The sequence below is a fragment of the Pygocentrus nattereri genome, chromosome 8, assembly GCF_015220715.1.
Source record: "Pygocentrus nattereri isolate fPygNat1 chromosome 8, fPygNat1.pri, whole genome shotgun sequence".
NCBI classification, from domain to species: domain Eukaryota; kingdom Metazoa; phylum Chordata; class Actinopteri; order Characiformes; family Serrasalmidae; genus Pygocentrus; species Pygocentrus nattereri.
Window position 1 is genome coordinate 1,001,422 of NC_051218.1, and position 21,037 is coordinate 1,022,458.

Here is a 21,037-nt window from a genome sequence, read left to right on the forward strand (position 1 = left end):
TACTGCTATTAATATTAGTAGTATAATAACTCTGTAGGTAGTCTGACCAGAGGAGGACGGGTCCCCCCTGGTGAGCCTTGGTTTCTCCCAAGGTTTCTTCCTCAGCTCTGAGAGAGGTTCTCCTGGCCACCGTCGCCCCTGGCTTGCCCACCTGGGGGTTTAACATTCATGTTAAAACTCTGTCTTTTCTGGAATTCTGTGAAGCTGCTTTGTGACGACATCTGTTGTAAAAAGCGCCACAAATAAATCTGATTTGATTTGATTTGAATAGCTTTACTGTCGTTGTACAAGTACAGTGCAATCAGGTTTGAAATCTCCCATCATAAGATACTAGCAGTTTCTTTTCCAATACCAATATCGAAGCTTTGTGTATCAGCCAACATTCAAACAATAACCAATATTTTTACTTAAAGGCTATTAAGCTTTGAAATAAGCTGTTTTAACTGAGTCTGACTGAACTGGATACTGAAGAAAAACACTAATCCAGCATTTTTTCCCTCGTTTTAGCTCGATGCTGATGTCCATCAATACCCATGCCATCTTATATTAGTCTATATAAAAGGTAGTGCAATATGACTTCAGTGCTCTAAAGACAAGATATGACCACTAAAAAAAAAAATGGATTAATTTTTGGTATTTTTTTACCTTTTTGGGGCAATAATAAAAACAATGTTGTCTACCAAGCTTTTCGTATGAAACCACACACACACACACACACACACACACACACACACACACACACACACACACACACACACACACACACACACTTCTAACTACAGCAACAGCAGAAAACTGAGGAGACACTTTCAGATGTTTCTGCTGATATGACTCTGTTGCTAAAACATGAATCCAAACCAACCGAGTCGTTTTCACAATGAGCGCCGTATTATAGAAGGAATCCGCTGCACCAGATAACGAGTTCAGCACGTGAGGGCACAACGTCTGAAAAGTACTGGTAATCCAAAGACCCATCGAAAATAATTTCATATTTCAGTATACACTCGCCGGCCACTTTATTAGGCACACCTGTTCAGTTGCTCCTTAACACAAATAGCTAATCAGCCAATCACACAGCCGCAGCTCACTGCATTCAGGCCTGTAGAGGTGGTCAAGCCAACCTGCTGAAGTGCAGACCGAGCATCAGAACGGGGAAGAAAGGGGATTTAAGGGGCTTTGAACGTGGCGTGGTTGTTGGTGCCAGACGGGCTGGTCTGAGTATTTCAGAAACTGCTGATCTGCTGGGATTTTCACACACAACCATCTCTAGGGTTTACAGAGAACGGTCCGGAAAAGAGGAAACATCCAGTGAGCTGTCAGTTGTGTGGACGAAAATGCCTTGTTGATGTGAGAGGTCAGAGGAGAATGGGCAGACTGGTTCCAGATGATAGAAAGGCAGCAGGAACTCAAATGACCAACCAGAATCTCTGAGGAACGTTTCCAACACCTTGTTGAAAGTGTGGCACGAAGAATTAAAGCAGTTCTGAAGGTGAAAGGGGGTCCAGCCTTTTACTAGCTACCTAATAAAGTGGCCGGTGAGTGTAAATAATAAGACTCTTAATTCAACTTCACAGGCACACATAACACTAAGGCATAAACCCGTTCTGAACCCAAATCCTTTTAACAACCCTTTGTGCAAAAATAAAACTCAACGACATGCAGCGCATCAGTAAGGCCACAGTCTTCCTCTCATCAGCCTCTGAACAGGGAGGGGGAGTCGCAATCTCATTCCACGTTAATAGCCTGAAATGTGTAGATATGATGAAGGGCTTATTATGTGAAGGGATAATAAATGAGAGGTCTTCATATATCCTCTGCCTGTAAGTGATTGCGGAAAGGCACTGCCTATTATTTACTGCGTTTGTGCCACTGATACGACATGCTCACACAATGCTATTAGTCTCAGTATTAGGCCATCATCAGGCAGGAAATTCAATTAAGGATGACCTAAAATCCTTCCTTTCAAGCCTTGCCGCAAGAGAAAGGCTTCTGCTTTTCAAACGGCGTGGCTCATGAGACAGGTCGCGCATTTAGTGGTAGCGTTTTTCACAGATGAGACGGTTTTCTTTCATGTGTCAAGAGGATCCGTCTTACGAGACACATTCTCTTAAGGAAGGGGTTACGGCGAGAAACTCGGACGTATCTTTAAGGCAGAGGAGTTGCTAGAAGACTATAAAATGACCAGATCAATGACGGAACACGTAAACGAGACTGACATTAAATAAATTATTAAATAAGCTGAATATATAAGTTGACTTGCTTGATATTAAAAAGGTAGGAGATTGTGAATATTAGGGGCAACCAAGGCAAGAACTGTGAGGTGACACACAAAGGCTGCTGGGTAGGCCTAACATATGCACATTCATATGCGCATTCAAATATAGTTCACGGTTAGTTACATCACAAAACTGCCATGCAGACCAGTTAAAGTATAGAAAAATCCAGTCATGCATCCCTAGTGAGTAGAATATTCAAATCCTGAAACCACTGTGGTGCTGCAAGGGGGCTGTTACAATACAGACATTTACCCACGTGCCAAGTACATCATACTTGAGCTGAGCTTGGCGCCGGCAAAATCCTAGCTGGTTTATTCTTTCGGTACAAGTTACATGTCAAACCTTTCACTTTTCAATTGCATGGAATTCATCCATCATGAGCAAATGCTTCACATCATGGTCTTTCGAAGGGTCTTTTGAAGGCTTGGCCATCGATAAGTGAAGAAACCGAGAAAATACAGCGGTCAGCAACTAGAACCGGGTTTAAAGTGTGCGGGAACTGGCAACAAGAGACATGTTTCGTTATATCTTTGAATGAAGATCTAAGTCAGAAAAAAATACCAGGTATATTAAACACCTTTCTGACTGCGGGAGCTCCTGTGGTTCTATGCTGATTAATGCATCACTCAGTTTCAGGTATATTAAACACCTTTCTGACCGTGGGAGCTTCTGTGGTTCTATACTGATTAAAGCAGAGATCACTCAGTTTCAGGTATATTAAACACCTTTCTGACCACAGGAGCTCCTGTGGTTCTATGCTGATTAAAGCAGAGATCACCTAGTTTCAGGTATATTAAACACCTTTCTGACTGTGGGAGCTCCTGTGGTTCTATGCTGATTAATGCATCACTCAGTTTCAGGTATATTAAACACCTTTCTGACCGTGGGAGCTTCTGTGGTTCTATACTGATTAAAGCAGAGATCACTCAGTTTCAGGTATATTAAACACCTTTCTGACCACAGGAGCTCCTGTGGTTCTATGCTGATTAAAGCAGAGATCACCTAGTTTCAGGTATATTAAACACCTTTCTGACCGTGGGAGCTTCTGTGGTTCTATACTGATTAAAGCAGAGATCACTCAGTTTCAGGTATATTAAACACCTTTCTGACCACAGGAGCTCCTGTGGTTCTATGCTGATTAAAGCAGAGATCACCTAGTTTCAGGTATATTAAACACCTTTCTGACTGTGGGAGCTCCTGTGGTTCTATGCTGATTAATGCATCACTCAGTTTCAGGTATATTAAACACCTTTCTGACCGTGGGAGCTTCTGTGGTTCTATACTGATTAAAGCAGAGATCACCTAGTTTCAGGTATATTAAACACCTTTCTGACCGTGGGAGCTCCTGTGGTTCTATGCTGATTAATGCATCACTCAGTTTCAGGTATATTAAACACCTTTCTGACCGCGGGAGCTCCTGTGGTTCTATACTGATTAAAGCAGAGATCACCTAGTTTCAGGTATATTAAACACCTTTCTGACTGCGGGAGCTCCTGTGGTTCTATGCTGATTAATGCATCACTCAGTTTCAGGTATATTAAACACCTTTCTGACCGCGGGAGCTCCTGTGGTTCTATACTGATTAAAGCAGAGATCACCTAGTTTCAGGTATATTAAACACCTTTCTGACTGCGGGAGCTCCTGTGGTTCTATGCTGATTAATGCATCACTCAGTTTCAGGTATATTAAACACCTCTCTGACCGCGGGAGCTTGTTTGGAGGCCACAGAGGGCATCTGAACATGGAAAAATCTGAATGCAAACATTCCTCATTCATGTCGTGCCACAGAACCCCTTCGAGCTTTGGGTCTGAGAACACTCCAGAGCGCCCATCCTCTGACTGCGTGGGTCACCTGTCAACCAAGTGCAACAACAGAAAAGTAAAACATCAGCATACGACGCGAAAGCAGCGGCTACACAACCGAAAACGAGCCGTTTATTACATTTACCCTTCCTGCAGTAAATATATCTACCCCCGATATTCACGATTCATGGGTACCTACATTTAAAATCAACTATGTCAAAATGTTTGATTCAAAGTCAAATCTTTGATGTAATAAGCATCAAAGCGCAATATAATGGACAGCGTTTCCAGACCAGTCCAGCATTTGCATCTTTTTGTTCCATTCCACTTGTGGCTGGAATTATCTGGCTCAGGGACGGTGGGAGCTGGAATTAACCAAACCGATTCAGAAGAGGGTCCTTAAGGCCTGCGCTGCGTTTTAGATGGTTTAGCCTTCTTCAGCCGAACGGTGAAATCACCACAGCAGAATTCCACACGTTTGTATAAATTAACTTAAAGAACGTGTTTAATTATACAAACACACGAGCCGAGGAACTTGTCGGGCTGAAAACTGGGAATAGCATTTTTCTGTTGGATGATACAAACGCTGGCACAAGAAAACATGTTGAAACAGAACAACACATCCAATCAGGAGTGAGCGGCCTGGCAAAAATATCTATAAATATGATACCTGGTGGCATTTTCATGAAAACACAATACATTTTACCATATTTAGTTTTCCAGAGGTTCGACCAAGAAAATAAATGAATAAAATTAAAAAACGTATATTTAAAAGGCAAGTATTTTTTTAAATATAAATACTTTACCCGCCTTTTGTTGCCCTGTTCCAACTTTTTTGAAACATGTTGCTGACATCAAATTCATAACGATCATATATTTTTTAAAAAATCTCAGTTTCAACATTTGATATGCGATGTTTATACTATTTTTAATTAAATATAGGACTTTAAATGGTACGTAGTTTATGTAGTTATGATACATATTGCTGGTTGCTGTTTCTAGAATCTCTATGATTGATCTTTTTTATATCATATGTACCAACAACATTCAGAAAAGCGTATCAGATCACAATCATGATAATATATTGTCACCTATTCCACGTGCCAACATCGGAAACACCTAGTTCCTCCCAAACCTCCCAGTTTCTGCAGTGATTCTCCCAAAAAAGGAAAAAAAAAAAAAAAGTGTCAGTCTTTCCAAAGCAAAGCTCGGCTAGACCCAGCTCGGCCACTTTCGTTTCATTTAGCCTGGTCTGATACGGTGCCAGGGGCCATACACAAAGTCCACTTCCTTGAGGTATTGTACAGAAACAATCCAGGAGCCGGCCGACTTCCCCTAGGTATTGTGCAGCTGATATATTCCATGAGCACTCCACAACCTCCATTCTTCTCAAGATGGCTGTTTTTTGCTGAGTCAGACCCCGCTATTATCCCGAGTCTTCCTGGGGAGCTGCTCTCCCCACGTAGTCTCACAATACCTCCTCCAGGAAATGGAGGGAGCGACATGTTCAAATAAGTGGGAGCTCCAGAGCAGCATGGCCAATATTTGCTCATAACCTTCTCTGACCATCCAGCAGAGCTAAAATACAAGTTCACAAAAGGGTGCCACCGACTCCGGCTGCCTTCTTTATCTTTAACCACAGGTGCAGCTTCCATCAGATAATAGATACGCTGCGAAAGAGCGTACGTGGACTCGTCCTCAGCACTCGCACGACCGGAACGGGAACCGTTTGCTTTCTCCTCGGCTCTTTCTGAGAAAGGGGCTTTGTGGACCGTCAGGAAACATGTATCTTCACAATTAACGGTGAGAATCTTGGCTGTTAATAAAGCTGCTTCTTTTATAATCTTTTAAAAACAAAACAAAAACAAGTGATTAAACACAGCAAGCTTAAAATATTCTGGAAGGAATCCGACGTCCAGTCCCCATCCAAACGGCAGGACTCTGATGACCACGATCTGCTCCGACACCGAATTTAAAAAGGTCTGAATTATTGCGTAACTGCCTGATTGCGATTATTTGAGCTTAAGCATTTATTTTTCACAGTTGTCAACAAACAGAAAGGCCCTCACACGTCAAAGCTGCACACAGTCAAATCGGATCGATTCATCGCTTTCATCATCGGCATTTCTGTATAATCAAACTCGCGTCCTCTATGACTGCGTAATTTTGAGAGTAACATGTTTAAAGACCTGGAAAAATGCTGGATTTGTGGTTAACTAACCAAAGATTTTAACAGTATGTATAATACTAATAACGGCGATGCCGATCATTTATACGTGGCAATCCAGTACAGAAGTGGCTGTATTTACTGTACATGTGCTTTGGTATGAATAACTTCATACAGTCCATGTTTCATTTTATCACCTCAGTTCAATCACACAGTCACATTATTCTACCTTCTTAAAACAAATGAAGACGTTCTGTTTATCTCACGTTTTCTTTCAGTCAGTGTAATTTTAACACTATAACGTTTATGAAAACAGTAAAAGTAAACAAGAGTGATGCTTGTTTATCTGACAGAGGGCGGCGGGGAGGAGCGTTAGTTTATCTGACGTTCGTTAACAGCACCTACAGAGGGCGGCTGGGAGGACCGTTAGTTTATCTGACGTTCGTTAACAGCACCTACAGAGGGCGGCGGGGAGGAGCGTTAGTTTATCTGACGTTCGTTAACAGCACCTACAGAGGGCGGCGGGGAGGAGCGTTCGTTTATCTGACGTTCGTTAACAGCACCTACAGAGGGCGGCGGGGAGGAGCGTTCGTTTATCTGACGTTCGTTAACAGCACCTACAGAGGGCGGCGGGGAGGAGCGTTCGTTTATCTGACGTTCGTTAACAGCACCTACAGAGGGCGGCGGGGAGGAGCGTTAGTTTATCTGACGTTCGTTAACAGCACCTACAGAGGGCGGCGGGTGGAGCGTTAGTTTATCTGACGTTCGTTAACAGCACCTACAGAGGGCGGCTGGGAGGAGCGTTCGTTTATCTGACGTTCGTTAACAGCACCTACAGAGGGCGGCGGGGAGGAGCGTTCGTTTATCTGACGTTCGTTAAGAGCACCTACAGAGGGCGGCGGGTGGAGCGTTAGTTTATCTGACGTTCGTTAAGAGCACCTACAGAGGGCGGCGGGTGGAGCGTTAGTTTATCTGACGTTCGTTAACAGCACCTACAGAGGGCGGCGGGGAGGAGCGTTAGTTTATCTGACGTTCGTTAACAGCACCTACAGAGGGCGGCGGGTGGAGCGTTAGTTTATCTGACGTTCGTTAACAGCACCTACAGAGGGCGGCGGGGAGGAGCGTTAGTTTATCTGACGTTCGTTAACAGCACCTACAGAGGGCGGCGGGGAGGAGCGTTAGTTTATCTGACGTTCGTTAACAGCACCTACAGAGGGCGGCGGGTGGAGCGTTAGTTTATCTGACGTTCGTTAACAGCACCTACAGAGGGCGGCGGGGAGGAGCGTTCGTTTATCTGACGTTCGTTAACAGCACCTACAGAGGGCGGCGGGGAGGAGCGTTAGTTTATCTGACGTTCGTTAACAGCACCTACAGAGGGCGGCTGGGAGGAGCGTTAGTTTATCTGACGTTCGTTAACAGCACCTACAGAGGGCGGCGGGTGGAGCGTTAGTTTATCTGACGTTCGTTAACAGCACCTACAGAGGGCGGCGGGGAGGAGCGTTAGTTTATCTGACGTTCGTTAACAGCACCTACAGAGGGCGGCGGGGAGGAGCGTTCGTTTATCTGACGTTCGTTAACAGCACCTACAGAGGGCGGCGGGTGGAGCGTTAGTTTATCTGACGTTCGTTAACAGCACCTACAGAGGGCGGCGGGTGGAGCGTTAGTTTATCTGACGTTCGTTAACAGCACCTACAGAGGGCGGCGGGGAGGACCGTTAGTTTATCTGACGTTCGTTAACAGCACCTACAGAGGGCGGCGGGGAGGAGCGTTAGTTTATCTGACGTTCGTTAACAGCACCTACAGAGGGCGGCGGGGAGGAGCGTTAGTTTATCTGACGTTCGTTAACAGCACCTACAGAGGGCGGCGGGGAGGACCGTTAGTTTATCTGACGTTCGTTAACAGCACCTACAGAGGGCGGCGGGGAGGACCGTTAGTTTATCTGACGTTCGTTAACAGCACCTACAGAGGGCGGCGGGTGGAGCGTTAGTTTATCTGACGTTCGTTAACAGCACCTACAGAGGGCGGCGGGTGGAGCGTTAGTTTATCTGACGTTCGTTAACAGCACCTACAGAGGGCGGCGGGGAGGACCGTTCGTTTATCTGACGTTCGTTAACAGCACCTACAGAGGGCGGCGGGGAGGACCGTTAGTTTATCTGACGTTCGTTAACAGCACCTACAGAGGGCGGCGGGTGGAGCGTTAGTTTATCTGACGTTCGTTAACAGCACCTACAGAGGGCGGCTGGGAGGAGCGTTAGTTTATCTGACGTTCGTTAACAGCACCTACAGAGGGCGGCGGGGAGGAGCGTTCGTTTATCTGACGTTCGTTAACAGCACCTACAGAGGGCGGCGGGGTGGAGCGTTAGTTTATCTGACGTTCGTTAACAGCACCTACAGAGGGCGGCTGGGAGGAGCGTTAGTTTATCTGACGTTCGTTAACAGCACCTACAGAGGGCGGCGGGTGGAGCGTTAGTTTATCTGACGTTCGTTAACAGCACCTACAGAGGGCGGCGGGTGGAGCGTTAGTTTATCTGACGTTCGTTAACAGCACCTACAGAGGGCGGCGGGTGGAGCGTTAGTTTATCTGACGTTCGTTAACAGCACCTACAGAGGGCGGCGGGTGGAGCGTTAGTTTATCTGACGTTCGTTAACAGCACCTACAGAGGGCGGCGGGTGGAGCGTTAGTTTATCTGACGTTCGTTAACAGCACCTACAGAGGGCGGCGGGTGGAGCGTTAGTTTATCTGACGTTCGTTAACAGCACCTACAGAGGGCGGCGGGTGGAGCGTTAGTTTATCTGACGTTCGTTAACAGCACCTACAGAGGGCGGCGGGGTGGAGCGTTAGTTTATCTGACGTTCGTTAACAGCACCTACAGAGGGCGGCGGGTGGAGCGTTAGTTTATCTGACGTTCGTTAACAGCACCTACAGAGGGCGGCGGGTGGAGCGTTAGTTTATCTGACGTTCGTTAACAGCACCTACAGAGGGCGGCGGGTGGAGCGTTAGTTTATCTGACGTTCGTTAACAGCACCTACAGAGGGCGGCGGGGAGGAGCGTTAGTTTATCTGACGTTCGTTAACAGCACCTACAGAGGGCGGCGGGGAGGACCGTTCGTTTATCTGACGTTCGTTAACAGCACCTACAGAGGGCGGCGGGGAGGAGCGTTAGTTTATCTGACGTTCGTTAACAGCACCTACAGAGGGCGGCGGGGAGGAGCGTTAGTTTATCTGACGTTCGTTAACAGCACCTACAGAGGGCGGCGGGGAGGAGCGTTAGTTTATCTGACGTTCGTTAACAGCACCTACAGAGGGCGGCGGGTGGAGCGTTAGTTTATCTGACGTTCGTTAACAGCACCTACAGAGGGCGGCGGGGAGGACCGTTAGTTTATCTGACGTTCGTTAACAGCACCTACAGAGGGCGGCGGGGAGGAGCGTTAGTTTATCTGACGTTCGTTAACAGCACCTACAGAGGGCGGCTGGGTGGAGCGTTAGTTTATCTGACGTTCGTTAACAGCACCTACAGAGGGCGGCGGGGAGGACCGTTCGTTTATCTGACGTTCGTTAACAGCACCTACAGAGGGCGGCGGGGAGGAGCGTTAGTTTATCTGACGTTCGTTAACAGCACCTACAGAGGGCGGCGGGGAGGACCGTTCGTTTATCTGACGTTCGTTAACAGCACCTACAGAGGGCGGCGGGGAGGAGCGTTAGTTTATCTGACGTTCGTTAACAGCACCTACAGAGGGCGGCGGGTGGAGCGTTAGTTTATCTGACGTTCGTTAACAGCACCTACAGAGGGCGGCGGGGAGGAGCGTTAGTTTATCTGACGTTCGTTAACAGCACCTACAGAGGGCGGCGGGGAGGACCGTTCGTTTATCTGACGTTCGTTAACAGCACCTACAGAGGGCGGCTGGGAGGAGCGTTAGTTTATCTGACGTTCGTTAACAGCACCTACAGAGGGCGGCGGGGAGGAGCGTTAGTTTATCTGACGTTCGTTAACAGCACCTACAGAGGGCGGCGGGGAGGAGCGTTAGTTTATCTGACGTTCGTTAACAGCACCTACAGAGGGCGGCGGGGAGGAGCGTTAGTTTATCTAACGTTCGTTAACAGCACCTACAGAGGGCGGCGGGTGGAGCGTTAGTTTATCTGACGTTCGTTAACAGCACCTACAGAGGGCGGCGGGGAGGACCGTTCGTTTATCTGACGTTCGTTAACAGCACCTACAGAGGGCGGCGGGGAGGAGCGTTAGTTTATCTGACGTTCGTTAACAGCACCTACAGAGGGCGGCGGGGAGGAGCGTTAGTTTATCTGACGTTCGTTAACAGCACCTACAGAGGGCGGCGGGGAGGACCGTTAGTTTATCTGACGTTCGTTAACAGCACCTACAGAGGGCGGCGGGTGGAGCGTTCGTTTATCTGATGTTCGTTAACAGCACCTACAGAGGGCGGCGGGGAGGACCGTTAGTTTATCTGACGTTCGTTAACAGCACCTACAGAGGGCGGCGGGTGGAGCGTTAGTTTATCTGATGTTCGTTAACAGCACCTACAGAGGGCGGCGGGGAGGACCGTTAGTTTATCTGACGTTCGTTAACAGCACCTACAGAGGGCGGCTGGGAGGAGCTTTTTCTGTCGCCAGTTGGGATCTATTAGGGATCAGACATTATTATTATTACACTAATTAGGTAATTGGCTGCTTTAAGCGTGTACTTGAATAGCTGCACACAATGCATAAAAAGACGATTGATGTGAACGTCAATTATTTAAATTGTATGCATCTAAAATTTCATGATGATGACCGGCCTAGACGAGGCGCAGTCTTACTTTACCCAGTGAAGAAATATTGCTGAAGGTCGGTTCAGGACAAGTCCATTTTCTGAATAACAGCTGCCTGTGTTCCCGTTCACTTCAGGGGAAAAAACCCTCAAGAAACCTAAAAAACACTTAAGTAAACAACATCTAGCCTTCAAAATCATAACTGAATTTATTCTTCAAACAACAACGTGTGTGTTCAGCTCCTCCGTTATGATCTCTGAAAGGATCTGGTGCCCGAGAAGAGAAAGGCCGCGTCATGGGCCGCGCTCGGCTTGGCGAGAGGAAATTGTTGAGCTGCGATTACTCTCTCGGTTCGCCGTAACGCTGCATCTGAGGTTTGTCTTCGTCTCGGGAACTGACTCATCTGGAGACCGAAGAACTTCATACTGACTCTTTCGAGCTGCTGTTTCCTTTTAGCTAGGAAGACCTCAAAGAAGAGCGAAGCAGAGACGCAAAAACAACGTTTAAGATTCCAGAGACAGGCTAACTAACGCCACACTGATTATCCACAACCTTTAATACGTTGATAATTAAACATTCCCCTTTTTTAACCACTGTGTCAGTGGCGAAGCGCCGAGGTGGGACTAACACATGCGCATACACACAAATTCTGGTATTACTATGTTTGTGCGCACCTCCATCAACTTCTGTCTTACCGTAGTAGAGTAAAGCTACACCTACACTACATCTCTAATCGAAAAGCTTCGTTTTCTTTTCTCCCCTCACAAAAACAAGTTTGTACTGAAAACTGCACGTTACTGCGAGTACCACCTGCCCAGCATGCATCAGTGAAATACCCTAACTTCTACAAAGCTGTGACGTTTTCCTATCATCATGAGGACGTCTGCTCTTCACAAAAGGACTGGGGAGTAGTAGGGAGGCACAATGACACCGGACTCATATCAGGGCTTGCACGAGAGAAGAGCTGACCGTTTAGGCAATGCCGGGTTGCCGCACCGCACTGTCTGCATTTCATTCACTTTACTGCTTTCGTGACTCAACAGAAATACATTCTCTCTTTTCAGTAGTGCTGATGCAGGAAGACAGTTCACATTTTACAAACTAAGAATGTTCATACATGCTCAGCAGACACGATCATGAAAAATACCTGCACCAGCCCACAGTTCGCATACTGGCACATCCCTATTTTTAAGTGCTTGTGAGGTTAGGATCAAGGTCAAGTTCGCATACAGCAGTCAGTGGAATTATTCGCAATTATGGCCAGATCAACATGAGATCTGGTCTGATCTGATGTGCGTTTGTAGCCCTCTGAAGACACAACGTGCTCACAATGGCACACACACTTTCCTAAGCCGCTTATCCTTCTGGGTCGCGGGGGAGCTGCAGCCCATGCTCATGATGACACACACACACACTTTCTAAGCCGCTTGTCCCTCTGGGTCACGGCTGAATGCTCACGATGACGGGAATTATAACTTCGTGGAAGAAATGGGGGCGTTTGGTCCTCATAAAGGGCTAAATACAAACACGCGCACACACTTTCTGTGTGCCGTGTGGATCAGTGGGTTGTAAGAGCCAGGCAGGGGGCAGGATGAAGCCCCTTTGTAACCGCAGGCATGGCGTGGGCCTCCTGTTGCCTGGGGCCACTGAGGACACCCTATTGTTCGCAGGCCGCCGGAACAAAGACCGCCACCCGTGCCCCTGCCACACACACTCCTACTGAGCTATTGTCACCCTGACAAACGCCCAACCCAAATTTCATTACATATGAATTTTCTCCCCGTCCACACCCCCCCGCCTCGTCTTCTGTTAGTGTGTGCCATTTGTTTAGCTGCCTCTAGAAAACACATGCAGGAAAACACGAATACACACAAATAAAATGGTTTGGACACGCAGCTCTAGGGAAAATCTTCCGCTGTGTAATCCAGAAGTTCTTCAGATTTTCACAAACGTCGTACGTTTTTGTGAATAACATATGCAAATGTTTGGCACCAGGCATGCCGAGGTTTGGTTCTCCCTTTATTACTGTACTAATAACGTCAGAGCATCATTACAAATGACAACACGATATGAAAAAAGCCACAACTGTATAAAACAAAGAATATCACTTACATGGGCATATTTAACACTTCAAAACAACCTGGCTGCTTCAAATGCCTTGAACCATCACATCTCCCTCCGAACAAGCAACAACGGGCAACGCTGTCCTCCTCTTCAAGCAATAATTTAAGTCTCTACGGTTTCTCTTTTTCTCTTTCTCCAATAAAACACTAAATCCCAGTCTCATAGCTGCCCTGCAGACACATGAGAGAAACACCTGTTGCTTTAAAGGCACTGCAAGCATTAAAGGCTGACAAAGCTTTTGCTTCTAATCTCGTTTGATGTTCTTCACCGAATCATCAAGAAACAAAACACCATTTCGCTAAATGACTGTAATCATCATTTAACGACATAACAGAAGGTTAGTTATACGCAATAGTTCTTCAAACATCGGACGCTAAAGGATCCTTTTGTGACCTAAAACAGACTTCATGCCTAAAGTGTGTGGGAATTCACTGATTTGACTGATCTTTCTTTCGATGTCGACACACAAGAGACATCTTCGCTTATTTTAGACGCCTCAAAGATGCAAGTCAGCACTCAAAGCTTACGGGAAGAGTTAAAGTAACCTAAACCTAAAATTTCACTGCTGTTTTGTCCCAAAATGTTACATAACGGTGTGATTTCAATACAGTTTGCCACTCCAGTGTCTCCTGTCTGACGTGCATATTCATGTCACAGCTTGTTTACATTCGCTGGCCAACAAAAAAAACTACCGCAGTTACTGGAAAGTAACAATGACGTCAGCACGTCGTATGAATCCAGTGATTTCAATGGTACGGACTACACCTTGCTGTGTTGAACCTTGCTTGAAGTTTGTGGCTCCAATCTTTCTTCCAGGTAAAAATGCCAGAGAAGAAAAGATTTTCACTGCAAGGTGCTGCTAATATTTTTCAGTGGATTTTAATTTTAAAATACTTTCCATTTATTGAGGACGAGGACTTCAGTATAGGGCCTATTATGTTCACAAAAAACGTACGAAGGAAACCAATTTCAATGCTGAAGGATTGAAAGATGAAGAATTTTATTATTAATTAAAATATTTTATCCATTTTATTATTAACCCTGTATTTTGCTCTTCTGGTCAGACGTTAACTGCATTTCATTGGTTCTGAACTGCACCTGAACTGTAGTGATCAAGCTGAATCTAATCTATTTCTAGTTTAACTAAATCTGACAGACATGGTTTCTAAACATTTGATAACGTATGTGTTTCTAACTTCTAGTGAGGATAATTTATGATCATTTGAATTTGACAGAACGATAGTGTTTGAAAATGTTTTGGTTGTTTTTTTGATGCTGAAACTCAGGGGAAAATGTGGTGAACACCATCTAAACGTCAATGTAAATGTAATATCTTTGTAATTAATTAATTAGGTAATTACACAGCCATAGTACAGCAAAATAAGACCTCGACATCTAAAGAACAATTTAGCCGTTTTTTTGTATCATTTTACATCACATCTTCAGTCATTTACATCAGAAATCTTCAGCATTTCAGATATTCCCCATCGTGTGGACCTCCCAGGCTACATAACATAATTTAAATAATGTGGTTGAAACAGCTGCAGCCAAAGCCACAATAGAGTGAAGGTCTCTTGTTTGTATAGGTGATGTGATGAGGGCAAATCAGGTCTGTTTGTTCAAACGCACAGCTTGCTCTGCCGCTGTCTGGACAGCTACGCTCGCTCACTTGAACGCATCGGTCAGGACAAGCTGAGGATTTTGAAGGCAAGAGAAATGAGCACAAGATTACGATCGATCTCCAGTTACGCCTTCGATAAACTCGCCAGAGAAAGAGACGTGCTGTAAGAACAGAACTCCAGCGACTGTAGTTTCCAGCGTGGACAGAAGATCCTACTGTGAATTCATCCGAGCGAATTACGACTTGGGAAATACACGAGCACATCAGCGACCTCCTAATACTTCCATAGGACAGGGTTAACGGCAGGACTGAAACACCTGTCGGACCACGTCAATGCTTGCAGCTCATCAAAACACACAGCACACGTACTTATCAGGAACCCGAGATGTCGAGATGGGAACGTCCATCATTTTTAGGAGCAGTCAGCCGAGGAACGTTTCCCTATGCAGACAGACCCCTAAAGGAAGCACGCAGCACACTCTGGAGATTATGCGAGTCTTCTGGGACCTCATAGAAGAGAAAACACGTAAAGGGCGATTAACACTGTTTATACTGGCAGCTGCAGTAACTGAAAAGCCTCGCTCATGCATCCCACACTGCTGAAATTCAGTCGATCAGCTTCACTGAGGAGCTGATTGATCTCATTTTTCATTATAAATTCAACACTTTGTGCCCTCAACTCGGACCGCTCATTTAAATTCTCTTATTCCCTCCTTTACTGTATTATGATCACTTGTTGCCTGCATAAACACTAAAATTACAGTTTACTGCGTTTTCTTTTTCCTCTGATTACTGCCTCCTCTATCGCTTTATCCACTTTGCTAAGATTATTATTCTTCCCTTAAATGTCCAGATCATTTACTGCATGTCTGAATGCTGAAATGCTTACAGTAAGTCAGGATTACCCCCCCCCCCCCCCCCCTATGGTTACATTTACTGTTACTGATGTGTTTTGCCCCATTATTATTTTTTTGGTATAATTAATTGCTGCCTATAAAAATTCTGAAACAGTCCCACTGCAATAGTTAATATTTCCTTTTTTCCTGTTAATTACTGCCACATTCGTTACAGTAACATTTAGCTGAGATATTCATCACCGTTTTCTTCGTATCACCCAGCTCTACCTTACTGCATACAAAGACCTGAAAGAGGGACTCAGCAAAAAGCACCATAATGGCACTGATAAGCTAAATTACCAGATAGCATCAAGGCACCATCTGGTGCCTCCACTACTAACGCCTGTTGCTGCCGTAACAATGGGCCTGGCTAGACAGTGAGTGACGGAGACAGTCACACAAACGACTGTTACTCTGAATTATCACAGACGCAGAGCAAACACAGTTCAGCATCTTTTCGCCTACAGGTGCGTTAAGCACTAAACCAGATGTCAACATGAGAGCAGCGCTGTTTGTGGAGCGATCCAGGCCCTCCACCAGCTTCCCAGCTCAACGACAGCCGGAACAATGAAGTCCCCCTTCCCCCCAGTTTCCCACAATCCTCTGCTCCCAGAGGGAGTCCCATGCAGTGAGTTTGATACCTTTTTCCTTATTGTTCGCTCAAAGTCCGTAATTTCTGCCCTCTGAATTAAACAAAAATAAAAAAGGGGCTCAACTACATCACTTAACACCTCACTAACACTGGACGATCTCACCATCAGAGCAGCAACTTGACCTCTCTCCTCGAACAAAAACTTTAAACATTGGAATATTTTAAATATGATGGTCTTACTGTTAAAGTACGAGTTACCTGAGGAACAGTATAAACGCTGTTGTCGGAAGAAAACCTTGCATCTCCATTTTTGTCGTTTTTCATTTTTTGACATGATTTGAAAATGCCTGTTGCTCTTTACATTGTGTGTTAATTTCACGAAGAACGGACTAACAGAAACAGGCGAAAATGACTTTGAAAGACGTCTGGTTCCATTGACTTGCATTGAAAGCACAGCAGGTTTTTTCTTTCTCCTGTTAAGTTAGCATTCTGGTGATACAAGGTTTTCTTCCGACAACAGCGATATAATGCTGAGTGTTAAAAAACCAGCAAAAGACAGTTTATAGTTTCATCCCATGATAATCTGAAATGTGATTTAAATACAGTCATTTTTAAAGATTTTAACAGCAGAAATCAACAACAAACTGGTCAAAAACAATGGGTCACTATACAGCACTAGTAAAAATGACTACCTTCACTATTACACTGTCAGTCATATTTGCCAAGACAGTTAAAAAAAAAAATCTGCTAGTAGCCACCCAAAAATATCATAAACTGTAAAGTATTAACTACAACTTTTCGCTTATGGCACAGCACTCCCGTTTAAAAACACTGAAGCCTGAAGATGCTGAGTTCCCATAAAAGCCATCTCGGTGAAAGAAGGAGAAGTCTGACGGAGCTTTCATTAAAAGCTCGAAATTAATCATTAACAAGGGCTGCTGCTGACCAAACCCTGGACTTTCTCCTTCTTCTCCCTAAACGCACTCAACTCTTCCACAAAGGTAAGGTTATAAATAAGACCAGACCCCAAATCCAACAAAATAAAGCTACACGGGATCGAATTCCAGCCGTTAGATTATCAACAGGCATAAAGAAGCTCAGCGAGTTAGACCAACGTTAATTAACTTCCCCACTGCGAAAGAAAAACTCAGCAAGATGAACAGAAACAAACCGGGAGCTCCCACGGAGTTACTGACCTAAGTGGCATCAGCCAGATTCACAACCACTCGGCTTCTCGGTCGAATTTCCCCGTTCCACCTTAAATGGGAAAATTCGAACACGAAGCCCGAGGCGCCAGAGTGTAATCCTGAGGCATTTAAGGTGGAACGGGAAAATTCGAACAAGACGCTGGCGAAAACGAAGCCTCGTCAATCACTGGCAGTTTAGTAAACCAAAAGAGACAAGAAGAGAAATAAACTTACAGGAAATAAATCAGTTCGTCGGTTTCGTCGAGGAGGAGGAGGAGGACGAGTTAACGAACGTTAGCTCGGTTAGCAATCCCGCTGGCTCGTCCCCGGCTTCAGGAAAAAAATGTTTCGATGACCTCCAAAAGTGATGCAGCCAGCTAGAGACAGGGCAAAACAGACGGCGTTTAGTCAGCTATCGGTTAAAAAAGTCGATTAAAGCGGTGTTTTGCAGGTTTTCTGTCGTTTTGGCGATGTTATGTTCGATGCTACGAAACGTTAGCCTGCTAAATTTAACGTAGCGTTATTTGTTTGTTGGCGACGGGGGGAAAAAAAGTGTAGAAAAGCGAGAAAACTGAGGGGAAAATAGCAAAATACCCCACGTCTGCCACACTTTTTGTCAATTATATGTCCCCAGTAGAGGCGCAAACTTGACAGTACTGGAAAACGAAGGCAAAATTTCACGAAAACGTCCAAAATTTCACTGAACATCCCAGCAGCGCGGCTGAGGTAACGCTACGTTTAGTAGTTCTGAATAGTGAGAACTTCGCCGTGACGTCAGCCGCTCTACTCCACTTACCTCACACACCATGAATCTAATGTCTGTGCTTTTTGACCTGTGAAGGCTTAATGGAGAAGAAACAGAGCCAAAGCCAGGGAGCCGGTGTTCCCTCTCTCCCCGCGGCGGCGCCGCCGCCTCCCAGGACCGGTCTGTGAAGGCAGATGTTCGGGGTATCCGCAGCGATGTGAACTATGCGCGGAATGGGAGCAGGAATGAAATGAACGTGGAGATTGAGTTTGCGCTGAGGGGGCGGGGCTTCGGCGCAGCGTCATCGCCCAGCCCTGCGCTGATTGGCTGAGCACCCGTCAAGGCGGAGCATCGCGGAGGAGTTTAAATCCAGATCCACCGCCTTTTATCACTTAATCCATGTGTGCGGCTAAATCTCCTGCAAGGTTTTCTGGAAAATTACCTTTCCTGATTTTCCTGTAAGGAAAGCACTTCGTCGCTGCTGCCTGACTCAAAAAAGCTTTTTTGAGACGTGCATTTGCTGGTGTCTGTCCTATGTGCGCTCTTTAACACACCCCGGTAGAAGTGAAGGGACCATGCAGGTTCGTTCATCAAGGTACAAACAGTGTAAACTGTTACAGCAGCGGTCTTAAGGTGCAATTGTGTACCTTAAAATAAGTTTTTCCCAGTGGAAAAGTAGATATTTAAGTGACCCTTATTAATCCCACCTCCACATTTAACCCATTTATGAAGTGAAACACCACATACACACTAGGGGGCAGTGAGCACACTTGCCCGGAGCAGTGGGCAGCCCAATCCACAGCACCCAGGGAGCAGTTGGGGGTTAGGTGTCTTGCTCAAGGACACCTCAGTCATGGACTGTCAGCACTGGGGATACCTCCTGGTCACAGTGCCAGTTCCCTAACCTCCAGCCCACGACTGCCCCAGAGACAGATGACTTCCCTGACCGGGAATCGAACCCGGGCTGCGGCGGTGAGAGCGCTGAATCCTGGCCACTAGACCCCCAGGGATTTGTCTCTTCGTATAAACTAATGTTTTAAAACAGAACCATTTAATAAAAGCCTGGAGGCGAGGCGGGGGGTGTGGAGTCAATTCAGCTTAGAACAGATCATTTCAGTGGTTTATGGTTCAGTTATGTTCCCTGACTAAAGGTACTGAGATGGACCCCTGAGATGACCACCCCAGTGACAGTGTCATGTCTTTTTTCTGAGGGTGTAGCAGCGTTTCAGGAGTTCTTTAGTAAAGGAAACGGTTGTATATAGAACCCTGAGCTCTGAAAGAACCGTTTGCATGATTTGCATCATAAAAGGCTTCGACGGACTTGTATGTAGAACGTGCTGTACATGGTTCTATATAGCACCCAAAAGGGTTCTTCTGTTGTTAGCATATCAAGCAAGAACTCTTTCGGGGTGCTTTGTTTAACCCTGGTCAAAACGCATCTGTAGCACATTCATTCATGCACATTTTCCATTAATCCAGGAACCCTTTCATGATGCAAAGAACCCTTTAATCATGCATAGGGTTCTTTGAGTGTTCTTTTTCTACCAAAGAACGCTTGAAGCAAGAAATATTAAAAGCGTACATATATTTGTTTCTAAAAAAAGACCTTAAAGAGTATTTTTTTCAGAAATGACAAATCTCTTAAAGAACCATGTAGCAGGCGGTGGTCCTGTATGCTGTGCACACAAGCAACCCTGTTTAACTACTTTTCACACATTTGCTGTGAAATTTTCAATCCCTTTGTGTGCATGTATGACACGACTCAATAAAACATGCAAACGACTCTTTATTTTAAGAGAAAAGGATCTTTTTTACCTTTTTGCTCTTTTACCTTTCATATTCCTTCAAATTTTATTCATCACATTTTATTAATACTAAAAGCACAGGCCTTCAGAAAACTGCTCTGCTCTAGTGCACTACACAGATCATGAAATAATAATAATAATAATAATAATAATAATCTAGCCCCAAAAATGCATGTTATTAATTCTAATTAATAATTATAATAATAAATAATTATTCATTATTTTTAAAAAGCTATGAAAGTTTACAGTTTTGCTCAGCTTCTGTTTGTGTGTTGTTGGTTTGTTTGTTTGTTTGTTTGTTTGAATACCATCTCTCAAAGCAGAACTCATACACCTTAAAGGACCAATATCACTATAAATTGAATTTTCTCTCACTTTTTGGAAATGGAAGAATCTGGTAGAGCACATAAATATGTCAAATTTTCAAAAGTAGCGCTTGCTCCCCGGTTCGTACGTGAGAATTCAGCTGAAAAAACGGGCAACTTTAAAGTCAATGCTTTTCTGATGTCATCAAAACCAACACATTTACATGTATCCGCCTATTCAGCTTGAGGCAGTTTGGCCACGCCCTCAGTGAGGTTAATGAGAGTATTTCAGCCTGTGCGCTTTTAAAATCAGTCACAGTGAAGAGCAGCCAATCAGAAGCGAGCTCATTTTTATAATATTTACATAAATCAGCCTTAAAGGAAAGAAGCAAAAACAACCTGTTCAATTTAACCGGACTGTTTTCGGTACATAAAGCCATACAAATGGTAACAACCACTGAAAACACACAGCTGAAAAGGCCAGGGAACTTGTTTACCTGCAAACAAAAATCAAAGAAACACTGAAAACAGCAGGCCAGGAAATGTTGATCAGACCTTTAAGCTTAAATCAGCACTCTCAGGCTGTAGTCCTGCAGGGTTTAGTGAGCTCCAACCTGATTCAACTCAGCACTTAATTATCAGGCTGAATCGGCTGCATTAGAGTGGCGATTTGACTTGGACAATTTTGCTCTGAAATGACTGGGTTTAGTGTTTATGAATATTACAGGAAAAATATCAAATCTTGGGTGACTT

The 21,037-nt window shown here is 45.0% G+C and overlaps 1 protein-coding gene across 3 annotated transcripts in view; it reads right to left on the reverse strand.

The window, feature by feature from the left end:
* Positions 1 to 18,363, reverse strand: part of tead1a (TEA domain family member 1a) — a 65,912-nt gene extending 47,549 nt beyond the window's left edge. The window contains exons 1-2 of one of the 3 annotated variants that reach the window (XM_037540692.1): positions 18,226 to 18,363; positions 17,664 to 17,806 (exon numbers count right to left, since the gene is read on the reverse strand). Coding sequence is in view for 2 of the 3 variants with exons in the window: in XM_037540690.1 (XP_037396587.1) it covers positions 5,171 to 5,189 (19 nt within the window). In the remaining variant the exon portion in view is untranslated. Of the gene's footprint in view, positions 1 to 5,170; positions 5,234 to 17,663; positions 17,807 to 18,225 lie in introns of those variants that run through there. The other 2 variants (XM_037540690.1, XM_037540691.1) reach the window with 2 other exon arrangements.
* Between the last annotated feature and the right edge of the window lie 2,674 nt (positions 18,364 to 21,037).